At 41.9% G+C, this 24,523-nt stretch overlaps 1 protein-coding gene across 1 annotated transcript; it reads right to left on the minus strand.

The window, feature by feature from the left end:
- Positions 1–1,360: 1,360 nt before the first annotated feature.
- Positions 1,361–6,840, minus strand: fam151b (family with sequence similarity 151 member B; the record flags this gene model as incomplete). The annotated part of the gene is made up of 5 exons (XM_080738450.1): positions 1,361–1,493; positions 2,252–2,387; positions 2,563–2,786; positions 4,076–4,235; positions 6,720–6,840. The coding sequence occupies 5 exons, from the start codon at positions 6,838–6,840 to the stop codon at positions 1,361–1,363; spliced, it is 774 nt and encodes a 257-aa protein (XP_080594576.1).
- Between the last annotated feature and the right edge of the window lie 17,683 nt (positions 6,841–24,523).

The following is a 24,523-nucleotide window of genomic DNA, read 5'->3' on the forward strand; positions in this document are numbered from 1 at the left end:
CTCATCCAAAAAAAGAAGGGCTCCTGGCAGTTCTGCACAATTTCAGCTGTTTCAATTCTCACACAAGATATGAGCAAGCATTTCCTACATTCCTATTCTGACACAAGATATGAGCAAGCAGTTCCTACATTCCAAAAAAAAGAGGGTGATACCTATATTATTATTATTATTATTATTATTATTATTATCATCATCATCATCATCACTAGTTCTCACCAAACTAGTGAAAATAGCCGATCTACAATCTCAAAACGCAACGCAAAAGCGTTGCCTTGGGAGCTTGTAGATCGTCTGTTTTCACTAGTTTGGGTCCCAGGAAATAGTCTAATTTATCTGCTCTACAGGGACCTACCACGGGTCACAGACCAAAAAAAAAAAAAAAAAAAGAGGAAAAGAAAAATCTAACTCAAATCTGGCAAAGGTCAGTAAAGCTGCTCTGGAGAAGGACGTGGCCCATCTCTCTCAGAGGATAGAGGAGCTCAAGTTGAGGTACAAAGGAGCTTAACCAAATCAGCTCATGGCTGATTGACAACAAGTTATCCCTACACCTTGGTGAATACCCAACCAATTGTCTTTGTTTTGGTATCAGACTGAAGATCCGCGGTGTTCAAGCTGACGGTGGGGGCAGGTGTCAGCAATGTTTCCGTACACTGACAAACGTGTCTGTGGCAAGACTTGCAACAACCTTTCTGTCTGTGTGTTGGTTAAAAAATATTTAACCAACGGTAGTGCGGTCGGTAGCGCGGTCGCCTCACAGCTAGAAGGTCCTGGGGGGTTCGATACCCGCTGGGGGATGCTGTGTTGTGCTGTTGGCGAAAGGGCCTTTCTGTGTGGAGTTTGCATGTTCTCCCCGTGTCCCATAGGGTAGGTACCCTCACAAAAAACAACAATCAGCACAACAATCAGCAGTAATCCTGGTCTCTACACTGCCTGAAGTAGGAGAAAAGGAGCTGGTTTGTGTTCCTTCCACGTGCTACGGTGCAAAGAAGCAGCTTGGACTCCTCATGCACTGAAGGAAGCATGAGCATGAGTTTGTTGCTCTCCCCAGGTTGGCAGAGGGAGTGTAGTGCGTTTTTGTTATTTTTTTGGCCCCACATAGCAGATATGAAAGAATGATCTTGAAATGACATTTTCATATCATCCCTTCCCACGCCATCCGTCATAGTGACCATTTTCAACCTGGTGTCTTGTGTCAAATGCAAATAATATTCACAATTTGCACCTCTGCAAGCTTGTAGATCTGCTACGTTTGAATAGCTAAAGTCAAAATTGAATTAAACACTGTAATATCTCGTGTCTTAAGAGTCGTTCAGCATTTTTGACTTTTTCATTTTCACAATAGAGTGTCATTAATGGTCATTTACTGTATATGAAGGAGCATTTTCTCTGGTAGGTCAAAGTAAATCTTGCTCTTGTCAAAGTCTTTTCTGTAGGGCAGTAAGTCCTGGACCACAAACTGGTCACTTTGGCTCGTCCATACAGTCAGGGAGTACCTTAAAGAAAACACAAAACAAGTCATGTTATTTTAAAACATATAGGCCTGCAAATAATTCATACACAACTATGGAAGGGGTCATTATGTGCTTATGACAGGGAGAGGTTGATAAAAGATGTGGTTACAGACAGCTCACGTTTGCCTTTATTTGACTCCCATGGCTGTCCCCTTTTTACCCAATCATAGTGTGTGTGTGTGTGTGTGTGTGTGTGTGTGTGTGTGTGTGTGTGTGTGTGTGTGTGTGTGTGAGAAAATAAAGCACATTGAATTAATAGTTACAGCATTTCACAACCTGACCTTGTGCCTTCTCCAGTATAAATCAATGTATCCACTGAAGAACAATACTTCACATGTTCATAAACCACAGTGACAGGCACCCGGGTGCCACAGTCGATCAATCAAACTTTATTTATGAAGCGCATTTTACACAACCTTAGCTGACCAAAGTGATGTACAGGTAAAAGCAATTACAACTAGAAATACTGTGCCTACAAAACAGTGTGGTCTCGCATGGAACACCATGCATGGGCACAAAGATCAACCCAACAAGCACTTCAACATATATGGGCATAAAGATCTGCCCAACGGGCACTCAAACATTACTTCTGAGACTCCTAAATTTGATATACTTTAGTATCTAAAGATTTGGGAGAACATACTACAAAAGATTTGGTGGTGATGTCACCAAGAACGCTGCTCCTCATTGGCTAAGGGCCAATTGGTCAGGTTTATTGTTTCCCCCATAGTCGGTCATACCTGTGTGACTGCTGCAGCAGCCATGTGAGCTGCGACAGAGACTGGGAGATCAGGCTGGCTCTCACTGGGAAGGTGACAGGATGCTGCAGGCTCCTACAAACCTCCTCCATCTCACGCACCATCTCCCAGCTGTACCCTGAGAGGGAGAGGAGAGTCAATCTACAAGCTTGCGACAAATAGAAGATACTCCAGGAGTCTCTGAAACTGGATCTCTATTGAAACATTTAGGCTACTGTGCCAGATGTAGGCCACACTTCGTGTCCCAGGACAAAGCCAAATGTTGGAGCTTAGAGAAAGGTTTAAAAAAGCACCTGGGTTATCAGCAGCAGGCGTCCATCCAGTGGTCCAGCCCAGAGAGAGCACCATGGGGTGGGAGCCGTGAGCAGCCAGCTCACGCAGGAAAGCGGTGGGCTCCAGAGGTACGACGTGCTGGCCTCCGGGTCCATGGAGAATGTCTGCGTTCATCCACACGGGAACGCTCAGCTCAGGCCACACGCCCTCCAGCACAGCCATGGACGGAGCCACTGCTTCTAGACTGACACCATAAAACCAGCAGCAGCGCTGCATTTAGACCACACACGCATTTAGTACACTGTTAAGAGTTACAGACTTGTATGGGTTGATTTAGACCCCCCTAAAAGCCAAGTCAAGTCACATTTATTTGTATAGCACATTTCATACGACAAGCGCAAGCTCAATGTGCTTCAATGAAAATGACAATAAAAACCAAAAATGTAATAAAAAATAAAGCCCAAAATTAAAAAACAATAAAAACATACATACATATTGACACCAAGTGAACATACATATGATAAAAAAGAAAAACAGTTTAAGCAATACATTCTAACCCTAGGTAAGGAACCCACAGTCACTGGAATCCATTTTGAGAAACACTGATTTAGACCACTGTTTCCCAAGCACCGGGTCGGGACCCATTTGTGGATCGCAGACAAATTTTTATGGGTCACGAGTAAACATCTAATTTTCTTTTCCTACTTACTTACTAAAAAATATATATTTCAAAATAATTATTTATTTTATTTTATAAAAAATGTTTTAAAATAATTGTATCCATTTTAAAAACAAACCAAAAAATCTTAGACATTCCATTTCTTAGATACTTTTTTTTTTTTTTTCTTTTTTCAAATAAGTAGTAGTGACAATATCTGACACATTGCGAGCTTGTAGATCACCAGATAAGGGAGTATTGTACTGTAGCTGCACTTTAAGAATTATTCATAGCATTTGTATGTATTCTTAGATCAGTGGTTCTCAAATGTTTTCATGGACCCCCATAACTTTGAGTGTACAAATGGAACCAAATGGAGCATTCTGCATAATGACTACTTGTACTTTTGGTATGTTACGTATATTTTCATACCAATACTTTTGTACTTTTACTGAAGTACATTTTTAATTACGGACTACTTTTACTTTACTACAGTATTTCTACATTGCAGTGTTGATACTTTTACTTAAGTAAAACATTTAAGTACTTTTCCACCACTGCTCAGGGCTTCCTCGAAAAAGAGAGATTGCCCTCAATGGTCTTCTCTAAAAATAATAAAATAAAAATACAAAATCATTAAGGAGTCTGCAAAGCTTGGCCAATGTGACCCTGGGCATACAACAAACTTTGGTCGCTTTGTGCCAATATGTAGGACAGATGTAAGGGTCCATTTCGTTACATTTGTACACTCTCAAGAGTTACAGACCTGTAAGGGTACGTTTGGAAGTCCCTGGACCCCACTTAAGAGAACCAATGTCCTAGATTTCTTTCTAATTTGATGCAACTTGCCCAACACAGCTGAAAGTGTGACCAACCTCTTGAAGTCCAGTTTGATCCCTTTGTTGTGCGTCTTTGTTGCCTGAAGCCACTCCCTCAGTGTGATGTCACTGTCATTGTTAGGGGGGTGGGTCATGATGGGCTCCTTGGGATCGTGGCCTCTCATGAGGACGTCCGCTTCGATCATGTGAGCGCCACCTGGAGGTTAAAGCAAACGCAGAGATGATACGTCACGTTTTACAAGACAAATTTTAAAAATGATGGATTAATGTCAATCTAGCATGATCTCTCGAGACCAGGGTGAGACATGGGACAATATAATTGTTATTGTTTATCGTTGTTGTTGGACGACCATATCAATTTAGGCATATCAAATATATAAAAAAGCTGAAATAGCAGATCTACAAGCTTAAAACCCTATTTTCAAGTACTTGTTTTAATAACAAAAACATGTTTATCTTCTCTTCTTACCAAAACAAATTTATCTGTGGCGAGTTGTGGACGCACCCTGGGCCCCTCCACCACACGCCTAAAATACATTTCTCGGGCAAAATGAAAAATATTCCACCGGATAGAGACACCACTTCTTCTAGTTTTTTACTATTTGTCGTCGCCATCACAGTGCCAACTCACTACTGAATGCACCGCATTAACAGAGCATTATAGTCTTGTTGGGTGTTATTCGGCTCCGCAGCGTTGGAAGCCCTGTTTCGTAAAAACAGTCTTCAACCAGGAAGAGTGTCTCTGTCAAGTGGATTATTTTTCGTTTCACCCTAAAGAATTATTTTAGGCGTGTGGTGGGGGGCCCAGGGTGCGTCCACTAGGTAGAGTAAGCTTTCAATTCGCCACAGATACCTTTGTTTTGGTGAGAAGCTAAACAGGTTTTGTTATTTTTGTGACCAGACGAGAGGGTGCACAGGCTTGGACTCGCTGCAGCGGCTGTTTCCCAACATAGCGTTAAGGAGAACGCCTTCTAACGCTATGGACCATGCAGAGCTAGTGCAACCAGTGTTGCTTTGGGATTTTCTTTTCCGGGCGGACGGTCATTTATTGACGTCACGTGCACGCGCGTGCACGCGCCTCTAGAGGCTATTTAGATAGAAAGGATGTCAGCAGATCTAATGGTGGGAAAACAATAGTTTTCTAGTCTTAACTCTACTACTGCCAGATTATTTATTTATTTATTGGGTCTGGTGCCATCAAAAAGCGGCTTACCTTTGCGACGTTATAGTAGATAGACAGACATTTGTTTATTTATTATTATTTATTTTTTTTGATTGTGCAATAGTGCACTTTGGTCTGCCAGGCAGCAGAGGGCGGCGTCATGCAAGACTTAATGTGAATTTGCCTGTTATGTGTTGCCGTACATTCAGACCAGTCACTGGCGCGTGATTGGAAAGGACACCCGGGCTCCAGGGAAACCCCGCCCACCGAAGCTTTTGATTGGCTGAAGCGGAGCTAGGGAGCGCTCAATTGTAGTCGCTTGGACAGGGCGTTTATCGTGGGCTTGCCCAGGCCTTACGGCCTGGGCATAAATATAACGATTGCATTCACCACGGCTTCGTAACTCGCGCGGCCGGCGGAGCCCTGGCCCGCTCTTCGCGGCCACTCGCGCCTGCGGCGCTCGGGGGCGAAGAGCAGGACCAAGGTCCGCTGGCCTTCGCGCCGCTTGCAGTGTCGTGGACAATCGAGCGGCTCCGTCTGGAGCCCGGGTGTCCTTTCCAATCACGCGTCACTGGCCACAGAGCCTCACGGCCAGAGGAAATCAACAAGGAAGTGAATTGGTCTCCGTTGATGTTAACGCATAATGGATTTTTTACACCATCACCGCGGAAAATGTGTTTACAGTACACGGCCGCGCGACCCCTCATCAGCTTACAGTCATCAGACGAGGTAAACGAACGAGCGCCGTATTGGCGCGCCGCGACCTGAAAAATTGGGGCGAACAGGAACGTTCAAAGCAGAATAAGAGTTAATTACATTTGCATTGTTACGATTTTATGTTCTACTTTCTTTTGATTCATTTAGAAAATACAGCGCTGCAGTAGGCTAGAGAAACAAAGTTTGCCTTGCCTTGAACGAATCTCAAACACTAAATACCACAGTAATGGAGCCATGTATGAGGACACACACACATCGACACAAGCACATGCAGTCACAGCTGGAAACCTAGGTGTTAAAGTAGGCTATATATACATATGAATAGAGGAGGCTTGAGGACGCTCACACGTTCACCACTAGAAACCTGTTGTGCAAAGTAGTAGCCACTGATTAAAGTAGGCTATTGCTTGTAGTTATCGCGCATTCACGGGGTGGGGGGTTGTCGCGGCTCTCGCAGGGGGGGTATGCACGCGTTTACACGGTCGTGCACCGTTCGGTGCCGTCCGTGTGGGAATTTTTCCGACCACACGGCGTCCGGTCGCGTCCGGCCTCCAAAGCGCTACTGAGTGCAACCCCAACTAAAGACAAGTCATTTTATGTCCGTTTGCACTCTGAAAATAGAATGTAGATGCCAAAACACATTTTAGTCGACTAATCGACTAAAACCTTTTGCTAGTATTTAGTCGACCAATTCTAGACTAACAATGAAACATTTTAGATGACTAAACTAAAAGGAATTTTATTCAGAAGACTATGATTAAAATGTAATTAATCAACACTGCTATAGTAAGCTGGGTTCACCTTGCAGAGCCTCTGTGAGTTTGTGTTTGCTGTTGGCAGCGTGGGCCCACTTGACCAGCGCAGCATCCCTGGATCCGATAAGACCCCGACTGAGAAAATAATCCAACGTCTGCTCACTCATCTGGCCTGTGGAAGAACACATTCCGCCATAAATGTCACCATTCAAAGTGCAACATTAGTCGATTAATCAAAAATGTAATAAATATAATGATCACTAAGAAGATATTGATAGTTGCTAGTCCTAATTTGTAATAACAGATTCTGACAAAAACATCAATGTCTTTGATTAAATAAGGGGAACTGTTGTGTAATCGCAATATTACACTTGAGGGTGTGGTGTGTGTTATCGGCACTTCTGCACTGACTACGGCACTTGCCTTCGGCTTGTGTCTACAGCAACGCAGGCGTGCTGATTGACAGTCACGATAACACTCACCCTCTTGTGTAATATTGCTTAATTGTGATAGTAATAATAATCATTGCTACAGAGTGTTTAGTTACAGTATTAAAGGACAACTTTTTTTTACAACAATAAGGGTTCATATTTTAGATTGCAATTAAAGAAAATAAAAGATGAGGGTTAAAATGTTTTAATTTACTGCTTTCTATCGTTTTAGAGATTTTAATGATTTTGATTTCATTTGGTTTTATGTTATGCTCTGGGAGTTAAATTATAACTAAACATCTGCAATATTTAATTTAAAAAGAAAGTCTACACAATTAGAGAATGTAGGAGAATTGTTATTTTGATAGATGTTTGCCTGTTATCTATGGTACCAACTAGCCGCAAATTGCAACACTAGATTTTATTTTAATCGGATGAATCTAGGGTTGCAATACCTCCCATAGGGATCCAATGCATCAAAAGGTTTTTTGCTATCTGATTGTATTAATTAAACGACTTCAAACTCAACAATATTGTGGCTCTATGGAAAGCTTGGAATTTACTCTTGCTATCTGCAAAGTGTTTGTTTCTGAAAAATCCACCGTAGAATTGTTGATTTATTTTCTGTCAAGAAATCCGAGCAGACGTGGTTTATTTTCTAAGTGTTGAACTTCGGAAGCGCTCGTCTTCTATTACGCAGCGTCCCGCTGCCTCCTGCATTATCTGACATTCAGAACCAGGTGGTACACAGGACCGCTGAGTGACTTCCCACAAGCGCTTCCAAACTCCAGCACTTAGAAAAAATAATCACCTGAAGCCAATTTCTTGATAGAAAGTAGCTCCTAACATGTCTACGGTGGATTTTTCAGAAACAAACACTTTGCAGATAGCAAGAGTAAATTCCAAGCTTTCCATAGAGCCACAATATTGGTGAGTTTGACGTAGTTTAATACAATCAGATAGCAAAAAAACGTTTTGATGCATTGGCTGCCTATGGGAGGTATTGCAACCCTAGATTCATCCGATTATAAAAAAAAATCTAGTGTTGCAATTTGCGGCTAGGCTTAGTCTATTACAATTACAAGGATATTTAGGCTACAAGGATACATCTCTCTCATCAAATGGTGGTCCGTGGCTCAGGTGCCGAATAATAATGGACCTTCACATGAAAGTGGTTTAAACATCACACCGTGTTTCATGTATTTACCACTGAAGTGTCGAACAACCTGTAGAAGAACACTTCCAACCAGAATGAAGAGGACAGCGCGGAAATAAAGCCACCGACCGCGGCACAACATCAATAACTTTTACACGACGACGACATGTGGAAACATTCATTCATAAATCATTCATTCAATCACTCCCCAGCTGTGTTTACACACTTATGTAGCGAGTGAACTCATCGCAGATGAGAACTAACCTCAACCTACCATGGTTTCTATTTGCTACTCCAGTTCTCATGTCCGGTCTAAAGCCCGCCTACTGTATCCGGTGATTTCCACGCACACATACATGGACAATCCGTTTCCGTTTCTGCTCCACAACCAGACCGGATCAGCAACGTGCCGAGCGAATTGACCAAAACATTTAGTGGAAGTACCAGGGTCGCCGATGATGACGTGACTGCTGTCGCACGATTAAAACGTGTGGTCTTGAGTTAAGAGATCGGTTTATTGTTTTGTTTTGTTGTTTTTATTTGTAGAAAAGCTGTGGACGTTGTGTTGAATATTAGCATAATGTGCTACAACATTTAAGCGATACATCTGGTCTGTTCAATGTGATTGTGACGTCAAAATGAGCTTATTCAAACGGCATCAAATCAAAAGCATGTTTCAAAAACGATTTGATGTAATAACCTGAGCACGACACTAGATGGTGGTATTGTCTTTGTTTCTAACTGTAGTAACCAGTTGTTCAAAACGTGGAAATAGTAGGAGGAGGTATAAGTGAGTGTGTGTGTGTGTGTGTGTGTGTGTGTGTTGTGTGTGTGTGTGTGTGTGTGTGTGTGTGTGTGTGTGTGTGTGTGTGTGTGTGTGTGTGTGTGTGCGTGCGTGCGTGCGTGCGTGCTACAGGGTTAGGTTTAGGTATATAGTTTGACTGAGGTTAGGGTTATCATTCACCAGGTTAGCATTCACCAGCGTCGGCAGGTTAGCATTCACCAAGTTAGGTTTAGGCATAGTTTTACTGAGGTTAGGGTTAGGTTTAGGCATAGTTGCATTCACCAGGTTAGCATTCCCAGGTTAGCATTCACCAGCCTCGGCAGGTTAGCATTCACCAGGTTAGCATTCGCCAGCCTCGGCAGGTTAGCATTCACCAGCATCGGCAGGTTAGCATTTGTCAGGTTAGCATTCACCAGCGTCGGACTAATGGGACGTCAGAACAATGAGATGTCGGACCAATGCCATGGTACCGGCTCCTTACGGGGCCCATAAGGTGAACTACAAAACGAGCGCTCAGGTCAGGTCCACCCAGCTCTTAATAAACTGGCTTTAATAAATTGGCTGGAACTTTGGGTTGTTTAATCTGTATCCTGACCGAGTTCTCCATCCTGATTAGATCAAATCGGTTCCCCAACCTGAAAATGCCTTTTCTGTTCAATAGAGAGCTGGAGAGACAGGGAGAGACTCCTGTTACTGAACAAGTAGATTAGAATATTGAGCTAATTAACACTTGTTGTGACCAAAGAAAATCACTTGTCCTCCCTTATAGGCCTAAGTAAGTAAGTAAAACCAGCCAACAGGTGTACAGGTCAGGTCTCTTACTGTTTCTGTTGTGTGAGAGGTGGTCAATGGACATTGGACAGCCTAGGTCAGGGTTTCTCAAAGAGGGTGCCGTGACGCAAGTCCAGGAGTACACTGTATACACGGGGGCACTCTCTATTCCGACATGTCACCACTACGACAGTGGCAACACTTCCATAGAGGTTAAGGTTAGGGTTAGGGTAAGAGATAGGGTTAGACATGTCGGAAAGGAGACATGTCGGAATGGAGAGATGTGGTTGAGTACCCTGTACTACTTTTTTTTTTTAAAGAAATTTCAATCTACACCAAGTCGTTTGGCCAAAAATAGAGGGTCCACAAGCTCACAACGCGTCACAATGCGATGCATTGTGAGCTTGTAGATCAGCTATTCTTTGATTAAACGTCCAGTATAAAGTTATTTTCAATCTGTTTTAATGGAAACGGATATTCTCTCTCAAATGCATACATCATACATGTAAGGTTCTAAAAATGTAATTCAGGGGTGTCGTGGATGTGGCAGCTTGCCGTGGTCCGTGGATGTTGTTGCTTGTGGTTATAGATAGCCCTGGGGCTTAACAATAACAGGTTATGAACACCTGAATGGGTAACAAGTGTGTTCGCCCTTTTTCCTGTTCGCCCAGTGTTTAGTTGCAGTCCGTTTGCCCAGGAGCTGTCCTGTCCGTTGCGTTCGCCCAGAGTTTTCGCCCACCGAACATAATCGTTTCGCCCTGTGTGTGTGTGCGTGTGCGTGTGAGTGTGCGTGTGCGTGTGTGTGTGTCATAAATATCCGACTTGTCAGGGTGAACGGCCGGGCAGGCAAACAGACTGGTATTCCCTGAATGCACTGATTCTCAATTCACTATCAATGACCACACCACCAAACGATTTAGATTTCAAACTAGATTTATTAACGAAAATGAATAACAAAACCATTAATGAAAATGAAGATGATCCATGACGGGAATTAGGCTGGGAATTAAGCAGAGGTGAGGAAACTTCGGGGTTACTACGTAGCTCCCGGGCACGATGAACCCCCATCAGGAATCTATAGGAAAGATAGAGAGGGAATAGAAGAGAAGTAGGGTGGGGAGAGGGGTGACTAAAACGAGAACGGAGGGAGAAGAATGGGTTAGGAGGCAGCCTGGCCGCAACCTGCGCTGTGCGTTGTGGCGGAAGTGCTGCGTTATGCAAAACAAATATATATGTTTTTTTGTTTGGATATTGGATATTGTTTATTGCGAGCGCAACCGACAGAGCGGGAGACGTAGAACAGATTTTTCTCCACCAAGGAATACCTTTGCAGGAGCACCGTACTGTGAAAAAGAGACAACTTCCGGGAAAATTCGGCCCCACCTACCTCAACACTCTCTGCCTCATATCGCACCCAGGCTTTTCTCTTTGCAGATGAGTAAGCCTGGCTACGCGAGGTTAGTTAAGCCCGTATCAGAGTGTACAGTGGAGACCTATCCACCTCAAATTTGAGGTGGAAAGCTTTCCACCTCAAGTCAGAAAATAAGTGCAGGCCATCATAGTCACGGCCCACGGTGAAGTCCTTCACCCTGTCTAGACCGGTTCAGGTCGACCAATCAGTGAACGGGGTGTAGAGCCTGTCTGTCTGATAGTAAAAATCACACCCGTGTGAACTGAGCGGTGGAGTCTGTGCGTGTGTGTGTGTGTGTGTGTGTGTGCGTGTGTGCGTGCGTGCGTGCGTGTGTGTGAGTGTGAGTGTGCCTTGCCTGTTCTGGCCTGGCCTGAACAACAGCGCCCCTCCCTTAACATGTGTGGTCAGAAAAGGTACTACACCACAGGCTTGAGGCTACATACAGACCCACCCACATACATACATACATACAAACAAACAAACATACATACCTACACACACGGCCACGCTATGGAGACGGTGTGACCACCGCTCAAAAACAGAGAGATGTGTTGGGACTCACGGTGGAAAGCTCTCCACCGTGAGGAATGATGTAACGTTGTAGCTTCATGACTCAAAAAGACTCGAAAAGACTACACCGCGGTGTAAAGCCTTCCACCGCGGACCCGACTATGATACGGGCTTTAGGAGGGCATTTATCCACAACTTTCCAACGTCCCATCATGCATTGCGTAGAAGGAGTGCGGCATTTCCAGCGCCGCAGCCAAGAGTGATCTACAAGCTCACTCTCCGGAAGTGTCCAACAAATAATTCTAAAGTAAATTCTCACGGAAACAGGTGGATATATGGGTGGGGGTGCCCTGATTGGAGGAGGCTTGATAGGAGGTGGAGATAACAGAATTGGAGGTGCGGTCCTTCTCCTGAACTTCTGCAATGAGCTCCATCAAAGGTCTGGGTACCCACCAGGGGTCCCAGTTGGACCCTTACTGGTCAATGTACAAATGGAGGTGTATTGCCTTTTCTTTTTTTTTTCCTTTTTTTTCTTTCTTTTTTTTTGGGCAACATTTTTTGTATGAAAGGTGCTATACAAATACATTTATTATTTAAGATAAAATGACAGGCTTTTATGTTGATCAGTGGTTCCCAAACGTTTTAGCTCAAGACCCAAAAGAGAAATTAAACGTTTTCCAAGGATGATTAATGTTTTTTGTTTTGTTTTTTGTAGGAGAAGAAAAAAAGAAAAAAGAAGGATATACTTGGTGGTCCCCGGACCCAACCTTTACTTTAGGGCAAGCACAGGAAAGGTGCATTAACTGTGGGTCTGGGGCCTAAGAGTTTGACTCCGATGCTTTCCTGGTTTTAATGGGTTAATGAGCACACCACGCCTAACTGTAGTACCTTTGATGAACAGACACTTTATCAAACACCGTGACGACTTCCAACTCCACACACCTGCACTGAGCCACCACACTCCGTAGACAGCAGCCACAGAAACACACAGGTAAGCAAGCCTTCATGTACCTTTTATGGAAAATATGTTATAAAATCAGATCAGGATTTTATATTCTTATTTTGGGTTATAGGGTGTATTTGTTGACAGTGAATGTACAGGGGAGTTGAGTGACGGGTAATGCTAGACGCAGACAACAAAGAGCATGCGGCCTCATGAAAGGCAAAATAAGTAAATAAAAATCAATCAATAAATAGCCTAAATAATAACCCATTTCCCAGTGTGTGTGTGTGTGTGTGTGTGTGTGTGTGTGTGTGTGTGTGTGTGTGTGTGTGTGTGTGTGTGTGTGTGTGTGTGTGTTCGTTCATTCATTTTAAATGTTTAATTCATTAATGTGTTGTTTTATTCATTTTGGGGAAGGGCATGTGTAGCCATTTGATTGTTTCAGGTTAGTCATGTTATAACAAGCACATACTACAGTTCATATCAGGACGTTTCAATGTGTCACACTCTCATTCACTCACTCACTCACCAACCTGTTGAGCAACAAATACATTGTAATTAGAATTCATAACCAGCTGCACCCTAACCGTCCAGCCATAGCAGGTCGCCTACTTTTGCATTTGCCCATCCTCCTAACCAGGGCATGAATTTCATGAAGGCAAGGCCGTCATTGCCCCTCAGTTTGGCCTTGTGCCCCTCCTACTAATGCCATGACCTGTCTCTTTCTTGTCATGTAGACACCAGTGTTTTTTTTTTTTTTTTTTAGATTCTGAAATCTTAACTCCCCCAAGTCCCCATCTTTAACCAATCCAGTGACTTTGATTGGTGCAAGGCTGAGCATGGATCAGATTCTGTAAATACCATCATTTATCTATTTCATCCTCCCTAACACTTAAATTCAACAAATTATTTCAATGGCCAAGTGGCCTTGCCCTAAAATGAATAAATTCCAGGCCTGCTCCTATTGGTCTGTGGAACACCAGGAAGAGTACAGAGGAGGTTTAGAAAAACTAAAGGGGCCGGCGTAACGCAAAGTATTCAAAATAGACAAACCCCAAAAAGCAACGCACGCACGCACGCACGCACGCACGCACGCACTGGAAAATAAATCTAAATTTGCTGTCAAAATCAACACTGCAATAAACACACACACCAGGCCCAGTGCTAGAAGAAAATATACACAGTCAGTTGCAATCCATGGAGAGACTCCCAGGGGGGTTCCCAGGTGACAGTGAAGTGACAATTTAAGGAAAGGACTTTTAAGACCTTTTTAATACCTAAATAAAGGAAGAATGAAAAAAGAAAATAAGACCATTAATGCATAAATAAATAATCAAAAAAACTACATGCTACTATACTGGTCAAACATTGGCCAAATTGTCAATAAGAAAGAGGGGATAATCTTTGAAAATAGACAATCTACAAGCTTATCGGCTATTTTTACTTTATTTTTCTGTGGAACCGAGTCAAACGTAATGCCCCAACACCTACAATTCCAATTGCTTGTCAGGTTATTATTTTAGGGGGTCCCCAGTTCAAATATGATTATTTTGGGGCGTCACGGCATGAAAAGGTTTAGAACCACTCCCATACAGCACCATACCAACATTACACAAACAGCAACAACTGCTTCTCAAATTGTTTAAAGAGGCTAAAGTATCAATATTGAAATATAGAAATACTCTGTTACAAGTAAATTCTGGAATTCAAAATGTACTTGAGTAAAAGAACAAAGGTTTTGGCTTCAAAATGTACTCAAAGTAGGCCTACCAAAAGTAAAAGTACTCATTGTGCAGAATGTCCCATTTCAAGTTTGCAAATGTATAAAATATTACTGAAAATACAAGTTCACAATGCGTCGCATTTGTCTCTTTTGCGGGTCCTATAGCTGGTACAAAACATTCAGATGGATTTAGAAGGCATTAATCAGGCCTCATGGTCTTACTGTAATGGGTTAAATTATTGGCATAGTTACGTTGGCATTTCAGGGCAGTAGCAGTAGTACACCTTGGAATTCAAAACTGGAAACTCTGGAAACTCAGATCTGATAAGGAATGTGTCACCAACAAAACAATGTGCACTAAATGCCACTGATGGCAGGTAGGCTGCTTGCTTGAAGTTCTAATTTTGACAGCAAATTTGGATTTAGTTTTAGCCGTGGTCTTTCAAATACATTTTAACACTGGCTGCTTGCAGTGATTTGCTGTGCAGACTTCACCACCCACTACAGAGCCCAACAAACAAACTAGTAGGCAGTGAGCTGGAAGTTTTTGCCACCACTATTGAAGGTCATTCATAGCTAAACAGACAGTTCCATTTCCAGTTCAAGATGCAGAGGAAAATCTCACACCGTACTGCTGCTGTAGGCCTACTGTTTGTGATGTCATCACAGTGTCATCTGTTCTCATTCTGCTCCTGATATGCATTGTGTTGTTGTTAGTGTGATTCAGTAGTGAGGGACAACAACGCTGCTCAAGTTTAAGTCACTTTAGATTTTAACCACTTTAATCATTATTTAATGCTTTAACTATTTAAAAATAGCAGATCTACGAGCTCACAGCATGGCATCGAGTGCCGCGCTGCAAGACTTTTAAAAAATAGCAGATCTACAAGCTTGCAGCGCGGCACTCTGTGCTATTTTTGTAACGAGAAGTTTCCAAATAATAAAAAGACTAATGTGGAAATACATTTCCAGGGAAGGCATGCTAAATTTGCAGCCGAGTACCCAGTTTTGGAGTGAGAGAAAAAGTGTGATTGCATTACTTCTAGAGAAATTAGAGGAGTGCAAAGATAGATTTAAGAAGTGGATTGCATCTCCAAACTCCACTACTGCTGCTAGTTTTGTTGCAACCCGGGAGATAATAAAGCGTGGAAAACCTGTTACAGATGTTTGTAGCCTACTTAATCATTTTGATAGTAGGCTAATATAGCTAATATATACACTTACAGCATGTGTTGCCTTCATTATAAGGCTTATATAAGGCTTTTAATTTTTTGCGGCTCCAGACAGATTTGTTTTTAGTTTTTTTGGTCCAATATGGCTCTTTCAACATTTTGGGTTGCCGACCCCTGGAACTCATAAGAGAGGGCAGGTGATTGTGATAAGGTTATAGTGAGAGGGTAGTGGCTGGGATAAGCCGAGGGTGGTCAATTGAGTAAAATACAGTACATGAATAATTTAATTCAGCTCTAGTTAATTGTAAACTGCACATAGTCCTTTTTAATGTGTGTAATTTACTCATATTTATTTACTAAATATTAATTCACTCCAGTCCCACTTTTGGCTGTGTGTGTGTGTGTGTGTGTGTGTGTGTGTGTGTGTGTGTGTGTGTGTGTGTGTGTGTGTGTGTGTGTGTGTGTGTGTGTGTGTGTGTGTGCGCGCGTGCGCGTGTGCGTGTGCGTGTGTCTGTGTCAAGCGTATGCTCATTGATACCCCAGGGGGGTCCCCAAATTATTTTGGGGGGTCCCCAGATTATTAACTTAATGTGCCACATTGTTTTCTCATCAACAGTAAACAAACCAACATAAAGTTTAAGTGTATAGAGGGTATCTGCACATCTCTAAGGTGACAATTTAAGGACTTTTTAATACCTCTAATGACAAATTAAACATTGGCCAAATTGTCAAATATTAGAGGCAGAAATTGTGAAAATAGACGATTACATGCTCACAGTGCCTCGCAACGCAAGGCGTTGTGAGCATGTAGATCTGCTATTTTCACAATAGAAACGTGTTATACAAAATAAAATGAATAACAGTATCTACAGTATCTGTTGTCCTCTCTGTCTCTCTGGTGGTTAATGTTTACCACCTACTGGACACTGGGTGGAATCTCTCCATTGGTAATAACGGAAGGCCTGTGTTGAATGTGTACATACTGATAAAAAAGTAGAAAGACAGTCCTAAATCTGATGCTGTCTTGTATCCCAAGTTGTTTTCCACTCTGATGCTACACATTTGTATGTTGATTTAAATGTTTGGTACTTTGTATATAGACGCTTTTCAGTAAAGCATTCTCAGTTATATGTACAGTGTGCCCCATCCAATGTAACATTCTATACAATTAAACTGTTTAACACATATTGATTTTCTTTCACTGGCCTGTATGTCTATATGAAATAGTTAATAATTCAAATATAGTTTTTTAGAACACTAAAGAAAATAATATAGACTCTTCACACCCAAAAAGAGAATGAAGCTGAGATGTTAACATGCTCTTTTTGTACCAGACATGGAGCGTACGAACATGGAGTGCATCAACAAAACTCTGGATGAGTTGGAAGATGACGAGTTCAAGAAGTTCAAGGGGTTCCTGCGAGTTCCTGCAAACCTGGAGGGCCGCAGTGCGGTTGGAAAAGCCCGCCTGGAGAAAAAAGACAGGATGGAGACGGCCGACATGATTCTGCAGACGTATCCCGATGATGTGGATCAAATCATGGTGAACGTCCTGGGGAAGCTTGAAATGATAGAGCTACAGAAGCACTATCAAGACAAAGGTAGGTTTTTTTGCAAACACAGGTCTACACATATGTTTGGCAAGAAATATCCTTTATTGATGCTTTTAACTATATGACTGTCACTCACCTTTAATAGTCCATATTAGCTTCAATGTTTGCATGCACGGATTTGAACTAGGGCATTAATGACAAGTCGACTTCATTACCCAAGTCGACTCCCACCAGAGAAAGTCGAAGTTGAAAAAAATCTGCTATTTTCACAATTTCTGCCTCTATATATTTGACAATTTGGACAATGTTTAATTTGTCATTTTAGAGGTATTAAAAAGTCCTTAAATTGTCACTTTAGAAATGTGAAGATACCCTCTATATACACTTAAACTTTATGTTGGTTTGTTTACAGTTGAGTGAGAAAACAATGTTTCACATTAAGTTAATCATCTGGGGACCTCCCAAAATAATTGGGGGGTCGTGTGTGATGTGATGACGTCATCAAACGATGAAGTCGACTTCAACTCAACTTTTTACATCCAGTCGACTTGCAAAAATCACAAGTCGTTAATGCCCTAATTTGAACAATGATTTATTTATTTCAGTACAATCCCAAGGAGCGGCTGCGGCTGCAGCTGTCCCAGGTGCAGGTGAGTGCTAAATGGCTTGACAGATTGTTTCCACCTGTAATAGCCTGTATTAGCTCACATGTTTGCATGTTAAATTCATTTGAACATTGGTTTATTTCTTGCAGCTCAATCCAAAGAAGCGGCTGCACCTGACCCAAGTGAGTAGGATGACTATACAATGGAGCCAATTCATTTTAGTTTTATGTTTATAAATGGCAGTGGTACGGCCACTTGTACAAAATAAAAGCATGGATATATTAATCTATTAGTTTAATAGCATATTGAATGCACAATAACATGGTATGTTTATTATACAAATGAAACACAATTTTATACATAAATATACAATATATGTTGTAGCCCCACCCCCACCCTTCGAGGTAGGGGTCCCTGCTCCATTTCCCCATCAGTTTGGGGGTCCCTGGCCTGAAAACGTTGAAGACCCCTGGCTTAGACTATTGGGCTTAAATGAATGCCCATAGCAGACTTACTAGCGTTACTTACTGTCAAATTCCATTTAATGTTTTCATCCCATTCTCCATCATAGTTTTAGTGCCTAATTGTCCCGAAAATTTATGAGAAAAAAATAAAACATATTCAATAATCAAAGGGCACCTGTAGGAAACACAGGGACAATAGTTGATGATTTGTGTTTCTGTATTATCATTTTCAACAACAAAGCTTCTTAGGCGTTGTTCAATCACTCTGAGATGTTTTGTGAACGAAATATATGTACATGTTTCGCCCACAGAGATTGACTTTCTCAAAAAACACCAGACCGCCCTGATCCAGAGAGTGTCCATGGTCTCACCCATCCTGGACCTTCTCTACAACAAGGGAGCGCTCTCATCTGAAGCCTACAGCGAGCTGACGTCTGAGCGCACCGCTCAGGATAAGATGAGGAAACTCTTTCTCATCCTGGAGAAAGCTGGGAAGAAAGCCAAACACCTTTTCTACGAAGGTCTTGAGGAAAATGAAAAATTTCTTCTCGACGATCTGAATGAATAAATGTTGATTTATTAGTACAGGAGAAAATGGTTTACCTGGGGTAAAACAGTATTGAAAACGTCTCTTAAATGAGGGTATTCATCGAAATTAAAGGTCAGCAAGCATAATTTGAGCATAACAGAAAGGAAAAGAAAATCATAATAAAATATTAATTGTGATTCATATTAGGGTTAAAGAGATAGTTCACAAAAAATAGAAGAAAAGAAGAAGGCGACTTGAATTCATAGATTTCTTTGTTTAGTTTTTTGTCGCATTCCTAAGCCAATAATTTGACCTGCAGGTTCCATTGGTGATTCACATGCTTTGACTTAACTGTCAATATCATGTAGAAATGTTACTTTGACTGGGCAGTTCTTTGGTGTAAAAGAATGCTTTCCACTTTCCTGACATATTTCTCAGTTGCACAACCAGCTAGAAATGATGGGTACTACATTTATGGTCATATGACACATAATTATGAACAGTTTTCTATATACACCCCTGCATACGCCCTAGGTATGCATCATTTGCATCATCCTGTATCTAATTCCAAGAGCTCCACACTTACATGCTGTTGATTTTGTTTTTGTTGTGGAGTTGATGTCCAAGGGAAAGAATTGTCTTTTGGATTTTGATTACTTCCAATTTGTCTTCTTTAATAAAACGATTTCAGATAATATTTCTGAGTATTATTTGATGTCAGTCTTTGAATATACTAGTCCTGTGCCCGGGGGTGAGCGATGAGGGATTGAATGTAGGAGTCTCAGAAGTAATGTTGGAGAATCCAGACCGGTGCCCATTGGGCAGAATATCACCATTAATGTCCAGTTGTGCAATACTGTTGTATCCATCTGTCTGGCTGGAACTCTTTTATGCCCATATGTGGTGTTCCGTGTCCAGACCAGTGTGATGTCATCTCCGAATTTTGGCACTGTAGTGATTTCAGTCAGTGATGTCAGTTGGGCTTTGTTGATGTGAGTTGGGCATTGTTACCATGGTGGCGACACTGTTTAGTATCAGTGATGTCAGCATGCAGACAGACGGTCAGGCAGCGGACAGACAGACATTTGTTAAATTCATAGTTAGATCATCCTGAGCGCGGTCAAATGCATGCCTCTATTTTACAGTGGAACCATTAATAATAATGTTATTTTTGTACCAGCACCAAATTCCCAGATTCTATTGCTATTTGTGATCAATAACAGGACCCAGCTGAAGTTTGTTTCAGTTAGAACTATAGCTGCTGTTTAACAGTAAATCACAAGACAATGGCATCTCTTGTCTATTTTAAGGATACAAAAACCTGCAGTTTTCCAGGAGTTTGTGGTGCATAAAAGCTAAATGATGCTTCCCCAGTGCACGTTCACAGAAAGCAGATCTTTCCCAGATGACCTGATCTGGATGGTTCATGATATTGCTCAAGATCAAACATTTATTTTTGACCATTCAAAGCGTCATAGACAAACAGTAGTATATTGAAATCAAGTCTTTGACACACAGGGAGCCAGTGTAAGGATTTATGAACTATCTATCTCAGGGGTGGGCAACTTTGATGATGGAGAGGGCCACTATGTTTCAACACTCCCTCCAGTTTTGAATTGGAATCCTGAAAACTAAAAATTGTATTTCAAATGCATTTAGTAATGTTAACTTTATGAACTTAAATACAAATACATTAGACATAAAAAAGACAATAATGTTGTAATACTAACCCATTCTGTTAGAGTGGTTCCCCTGACATCAGAGCATGATGTCAGAGCGACAAACCCATAGAACCACAGTGTTAGGTGTTATAGACAGAGATACAGAGATACATACATACATACATACATACATACATACATACATACATACATACATACACACCAGATGTCTCTGGTTGACATTGGCACATTTTCACTCAGGTTTTTTCATCTCACTCATGTCACTTTGTCTGCTGACCTCACTCAGCAACAAAATAAAAATAAAATAAACAAAAATTAAAACAAAACAATTCACAGGAGGCAAGCAGTAATCACCCCATGATGTGCACTGCAATGTAGTTTCAAATGCACTACATTGCAGATTTTTTTTTTGAGAGTAAAAAACTAAAAAAGAAGAGAAGACATGCATGACATGCATGATCTGAGCAGATTGCCCCAGGAAATGTGTCAATGTGAACCAGAGACATCGGTACATACATACGGACAAGCTGTGGCCGTTTACATACTAATCTGCGACCCACAGTCGCAACAATCAGTCTTCCTATATTAACCTGCAGGCCGCATTAAGTGAAGATGGTTGCCACCGGTTGCCCTTGTATGATCTATCTTATGCCTACACTTTATGGGCATTTTTATTTAGGTAAAACAAAAAGTGAGAATATGTTGTGAGCTTGTAGATCGGCTATTTGAACTATTTAACAAAAACATCTAAATTGTAAAAAATGCCTATAAAAGGTTGAGAACAAGGGGTAAGGCGGCATGCAAAATAGGGCCCCTGGAGGGATGCTCCACTTTCTTGCATAAGGAGTTACTTGTGTAACTCAGTAAGGAGTCGAGCAGCAGTGTTCTGAATCAACCGCAGTCGTCTGATGGATTTTTCAGGGAGACCTGCAAAGACACCGTAAGTTACAGTAGTCAAGTCTACTGAAGATGAATGTAGACTGTTTGTAAAGACATCGTTGCAGTACAGTCAAGTCTACTGAAAATGAATAAATAAATATACACAGTATGTAAAGACACCGCGTTAAGCCCTTTGCACACAGGCGCGTTTATCCGCACGGATAAAACGGACAATTTCATTTTTTTTAAAGAAAACAAAGATTCTCTACGACCTCATGCACACCGGATCCGAATTAGCCGTGTGACGAGTGGCTGCGGCCGTGCGTCTTTTTCTCGATCGAACCCAGTTCGATTTGTGCATCTTGTCGCATGCGGTAAAAAACTCATCACTCCTTTTATGACTCCTTTTGGGATCCGCAGCGCCGATTCCGCACAGCATTGCACACACAGTATGCACAGTTGCACACCAAATCCAATGTGTTTTATTCATGCAGCAAACGAAAAAAAACGCAACGGTCCTGTGTGCAAAGGGCTTTACAGTACAGTCAAGTCATTCGACAAGTTTTTCAAGATCCTGCTGAGTCATAATGTGGTTAGTGTGGCTGTTTAAATGTTTCAAGTTCATTTTAAGGAAGGAAGGAAGAAAAATAACAAGTTTGTGGTCAGTGTGTGTGCGTGCATACGTGTTATTATTGTGTTATTTTGAATTGCAGTGCTTTGGAAGCCAGTTTATTGTGCAGCAGGTCAGCATGGAGGACTCCACCACAAATGAGACAGGTGCAGGGCATGAACTAATTATCTGTTGCAGGCTGCTATTGGAGCTGGTCTGGGAGGCTCTCTTGGACAAGGTTGACGCCGCCCTAGGCTCGCGATGCAGAAGGGAGAGTGGGAAGACCTCTTGTGACAAGCACGTCTCCGCTGAAAGCACAGTGGTAGCTAGCGATTTGTAAATAAAAAATAAACACGTCTTTGGTATTTCCCCCTTTTTTCCTGCTTAGTAGTCCTACTGCGTTTTATTTGTATCATTTGTATGTATTTGTCATTTCTATGTTAAATGCGAGTCTCCGCAGAAAGCACAGTGGAAGTGGGCGACGTGTAAATACAAAAATAAACACTTCTTTGGTATTTTATGAAAATGTTGCTACAGTACACTCAACGCTCACTGCCATGAAGCTTCAGCTTCGCCAAAAGCTCCCAAGCCGCGAGTGGGCGTCAACCTTGTCCAAAACCTCAGCAGATTGAGCTCCTCGCCTCTATTTAAGGGCCACTGTTGGAGAGTGATGTAGTTTACTAGTTTTGCTCTAACCACCACGGTGCACAGACAGACCCCCAGCAACGAGAAGAGGAAGGAAGGACCTGGCCTCAGGCAGGAACCAAATGGACCCCACTGGAAAGGGAAGTAAAAACCCATGCATTGACACGATACTGCTGTACTGTAGTTGGAAGTCCCTGGCACATGTCACTCTACTGCTGTACTGTAGTTGGATAATCCCTGGCACAAGCACTGGCACGTACTGGAACCTAATTGACTCTGTATCTTGTAGTGCTTTTACTGGATTTGATTGGACGGCTTTGAAGACACCCCCTCCCCCATTGTACATTTGACTATTGAACATTGCATTCCCCTTATTGGACTGCTCCGCTTGTATTAGTTTTATGTTGAATAAAAGAACATTGTCTTTGTTCCTTTGCCTACTGTGTGGTTTGTGTGGTGCCTCCCCATATATGGTCACTTATTAGAACCTAAGCCTTTGGCTTGTTATTGTTCACACTACTGTGCAACATGTGTGTGTGTGTGTGTGTGTGTGTGTGTGTGTGTGTGTGTGTGTGTGTGTGTGTGTGTGTGTGTGTGTGTGTGTGTGTGTGTGTGTGTCATTTATTTATCAAACTGCTTATCCCATTCAAACCGGTAAAGTACTCGTGTCATTTAAGATTTCTTAAATGACAATTCTTGAACAGGCTTTTCTTCTTTTCTTTTTCTTTTTTTTTGCATTCGTAAGTCAATAATTTGAGGTGACTCTCTGTGTGTCAATAGGGAACAAAGCAGGATCTTTGTGTCTCCATAGGGAACCACTGCAGGCCAATTATTGGCTTAGGAATGAGACAAATACTACAAATTATCCATGAAGTCTCCGTTGGGTGAGTAATCAATAGGAAAAAGTATTTTTTCGGGGGTGAACTATCCCTTTAATGGCTTATTTGAATACTACAGCTGAATGAGAGTGTCACAAGTGTGTACAAGAAGTTCCTCTAGATAATGCCGTAGCAGCAGGATATTCTTTTGAATGGTGTCTGTGTTCAAGAGTTGTCAGAAAAGGATCCTTGAGCTGGAACAAAAAAGACTATTGTTTAAAGATGGGGTGCCATGATTTTTTCCCCCCTCTAAAACATGATGATCACTGATGTGATCAGGTATTATGATTATACTAGGAGGAAGATTTCCCCCCCAAAAAAAGTGTACAGAAAGGGTTAAAATTGTGTTTTATGTGGCCACACCAACCAGTATGCCTGGTTGTTCAGGTGGGTGGTGCCCCAGCTCAGGGGCGGCTCCAGGGGGGTGCTAGAGGGGCCTTTAGCCCCCCCTGGTGAAGGCTTAGCACCCCCCCCACCTCACAGACCCAATTGTGATGAAAAATATTTAAGGAATAAATAGATAAAATATATATGAATATGTGAAAGACAATTGACTTACTTCTACGTAAACCATGCTATAAAATTATACTTTTTATGCTGGAAAGCATCTTCAGCCTCCAAAAACCCTATCCGTTCACCTACAGTCCTCAGATTTGGAGCTGGAAACTACCAATGATCTGGTCTGTTCAGTTATCTATCCATAACCTAGGTGCGAGTGAATCACATTTGTCATATTAGTACTATTCATTATTGTTTGTTGCCTAAATTAATTAGCCCCTGCTCTAAAAAAGCCAGCTCCCCCATAGACCCCCAGTCACAATTTTCTGGAGCCGCCACTGCCCCAGCTGAAGTTAGCCACACCCACAGTGTTGGGTGTATGGTAAAAGGGGAGGGGATGATTATGTGATGTCATTTGCTCAGTTTTTTTTTTTTTTTTTTTCAATCAGGACTCAGAACTTTCAGGAAGAAACCAAAAATACACAGAAGGCAAATTTGCACATTATAAACACACCTGAGCGTCTATTAGAGTAATGTTAACTCCATAGACACATACAAAACAGACATGGCACCCACTTTGGGAAACCCTGTGGTAGAGTACATTTT

This window comes from Nannobrachium achirus (assembly GCF_963921795.1).
Source record: "Nannobrachium achirus genome assembly, chromosome: 12".
Lineage (NCBI taxonomy): Eukaryota > Metazoa > Chordata > Actinopteri > Myctophiformes > Myctophidae > Nannobrachium > Nannobrachium achirus.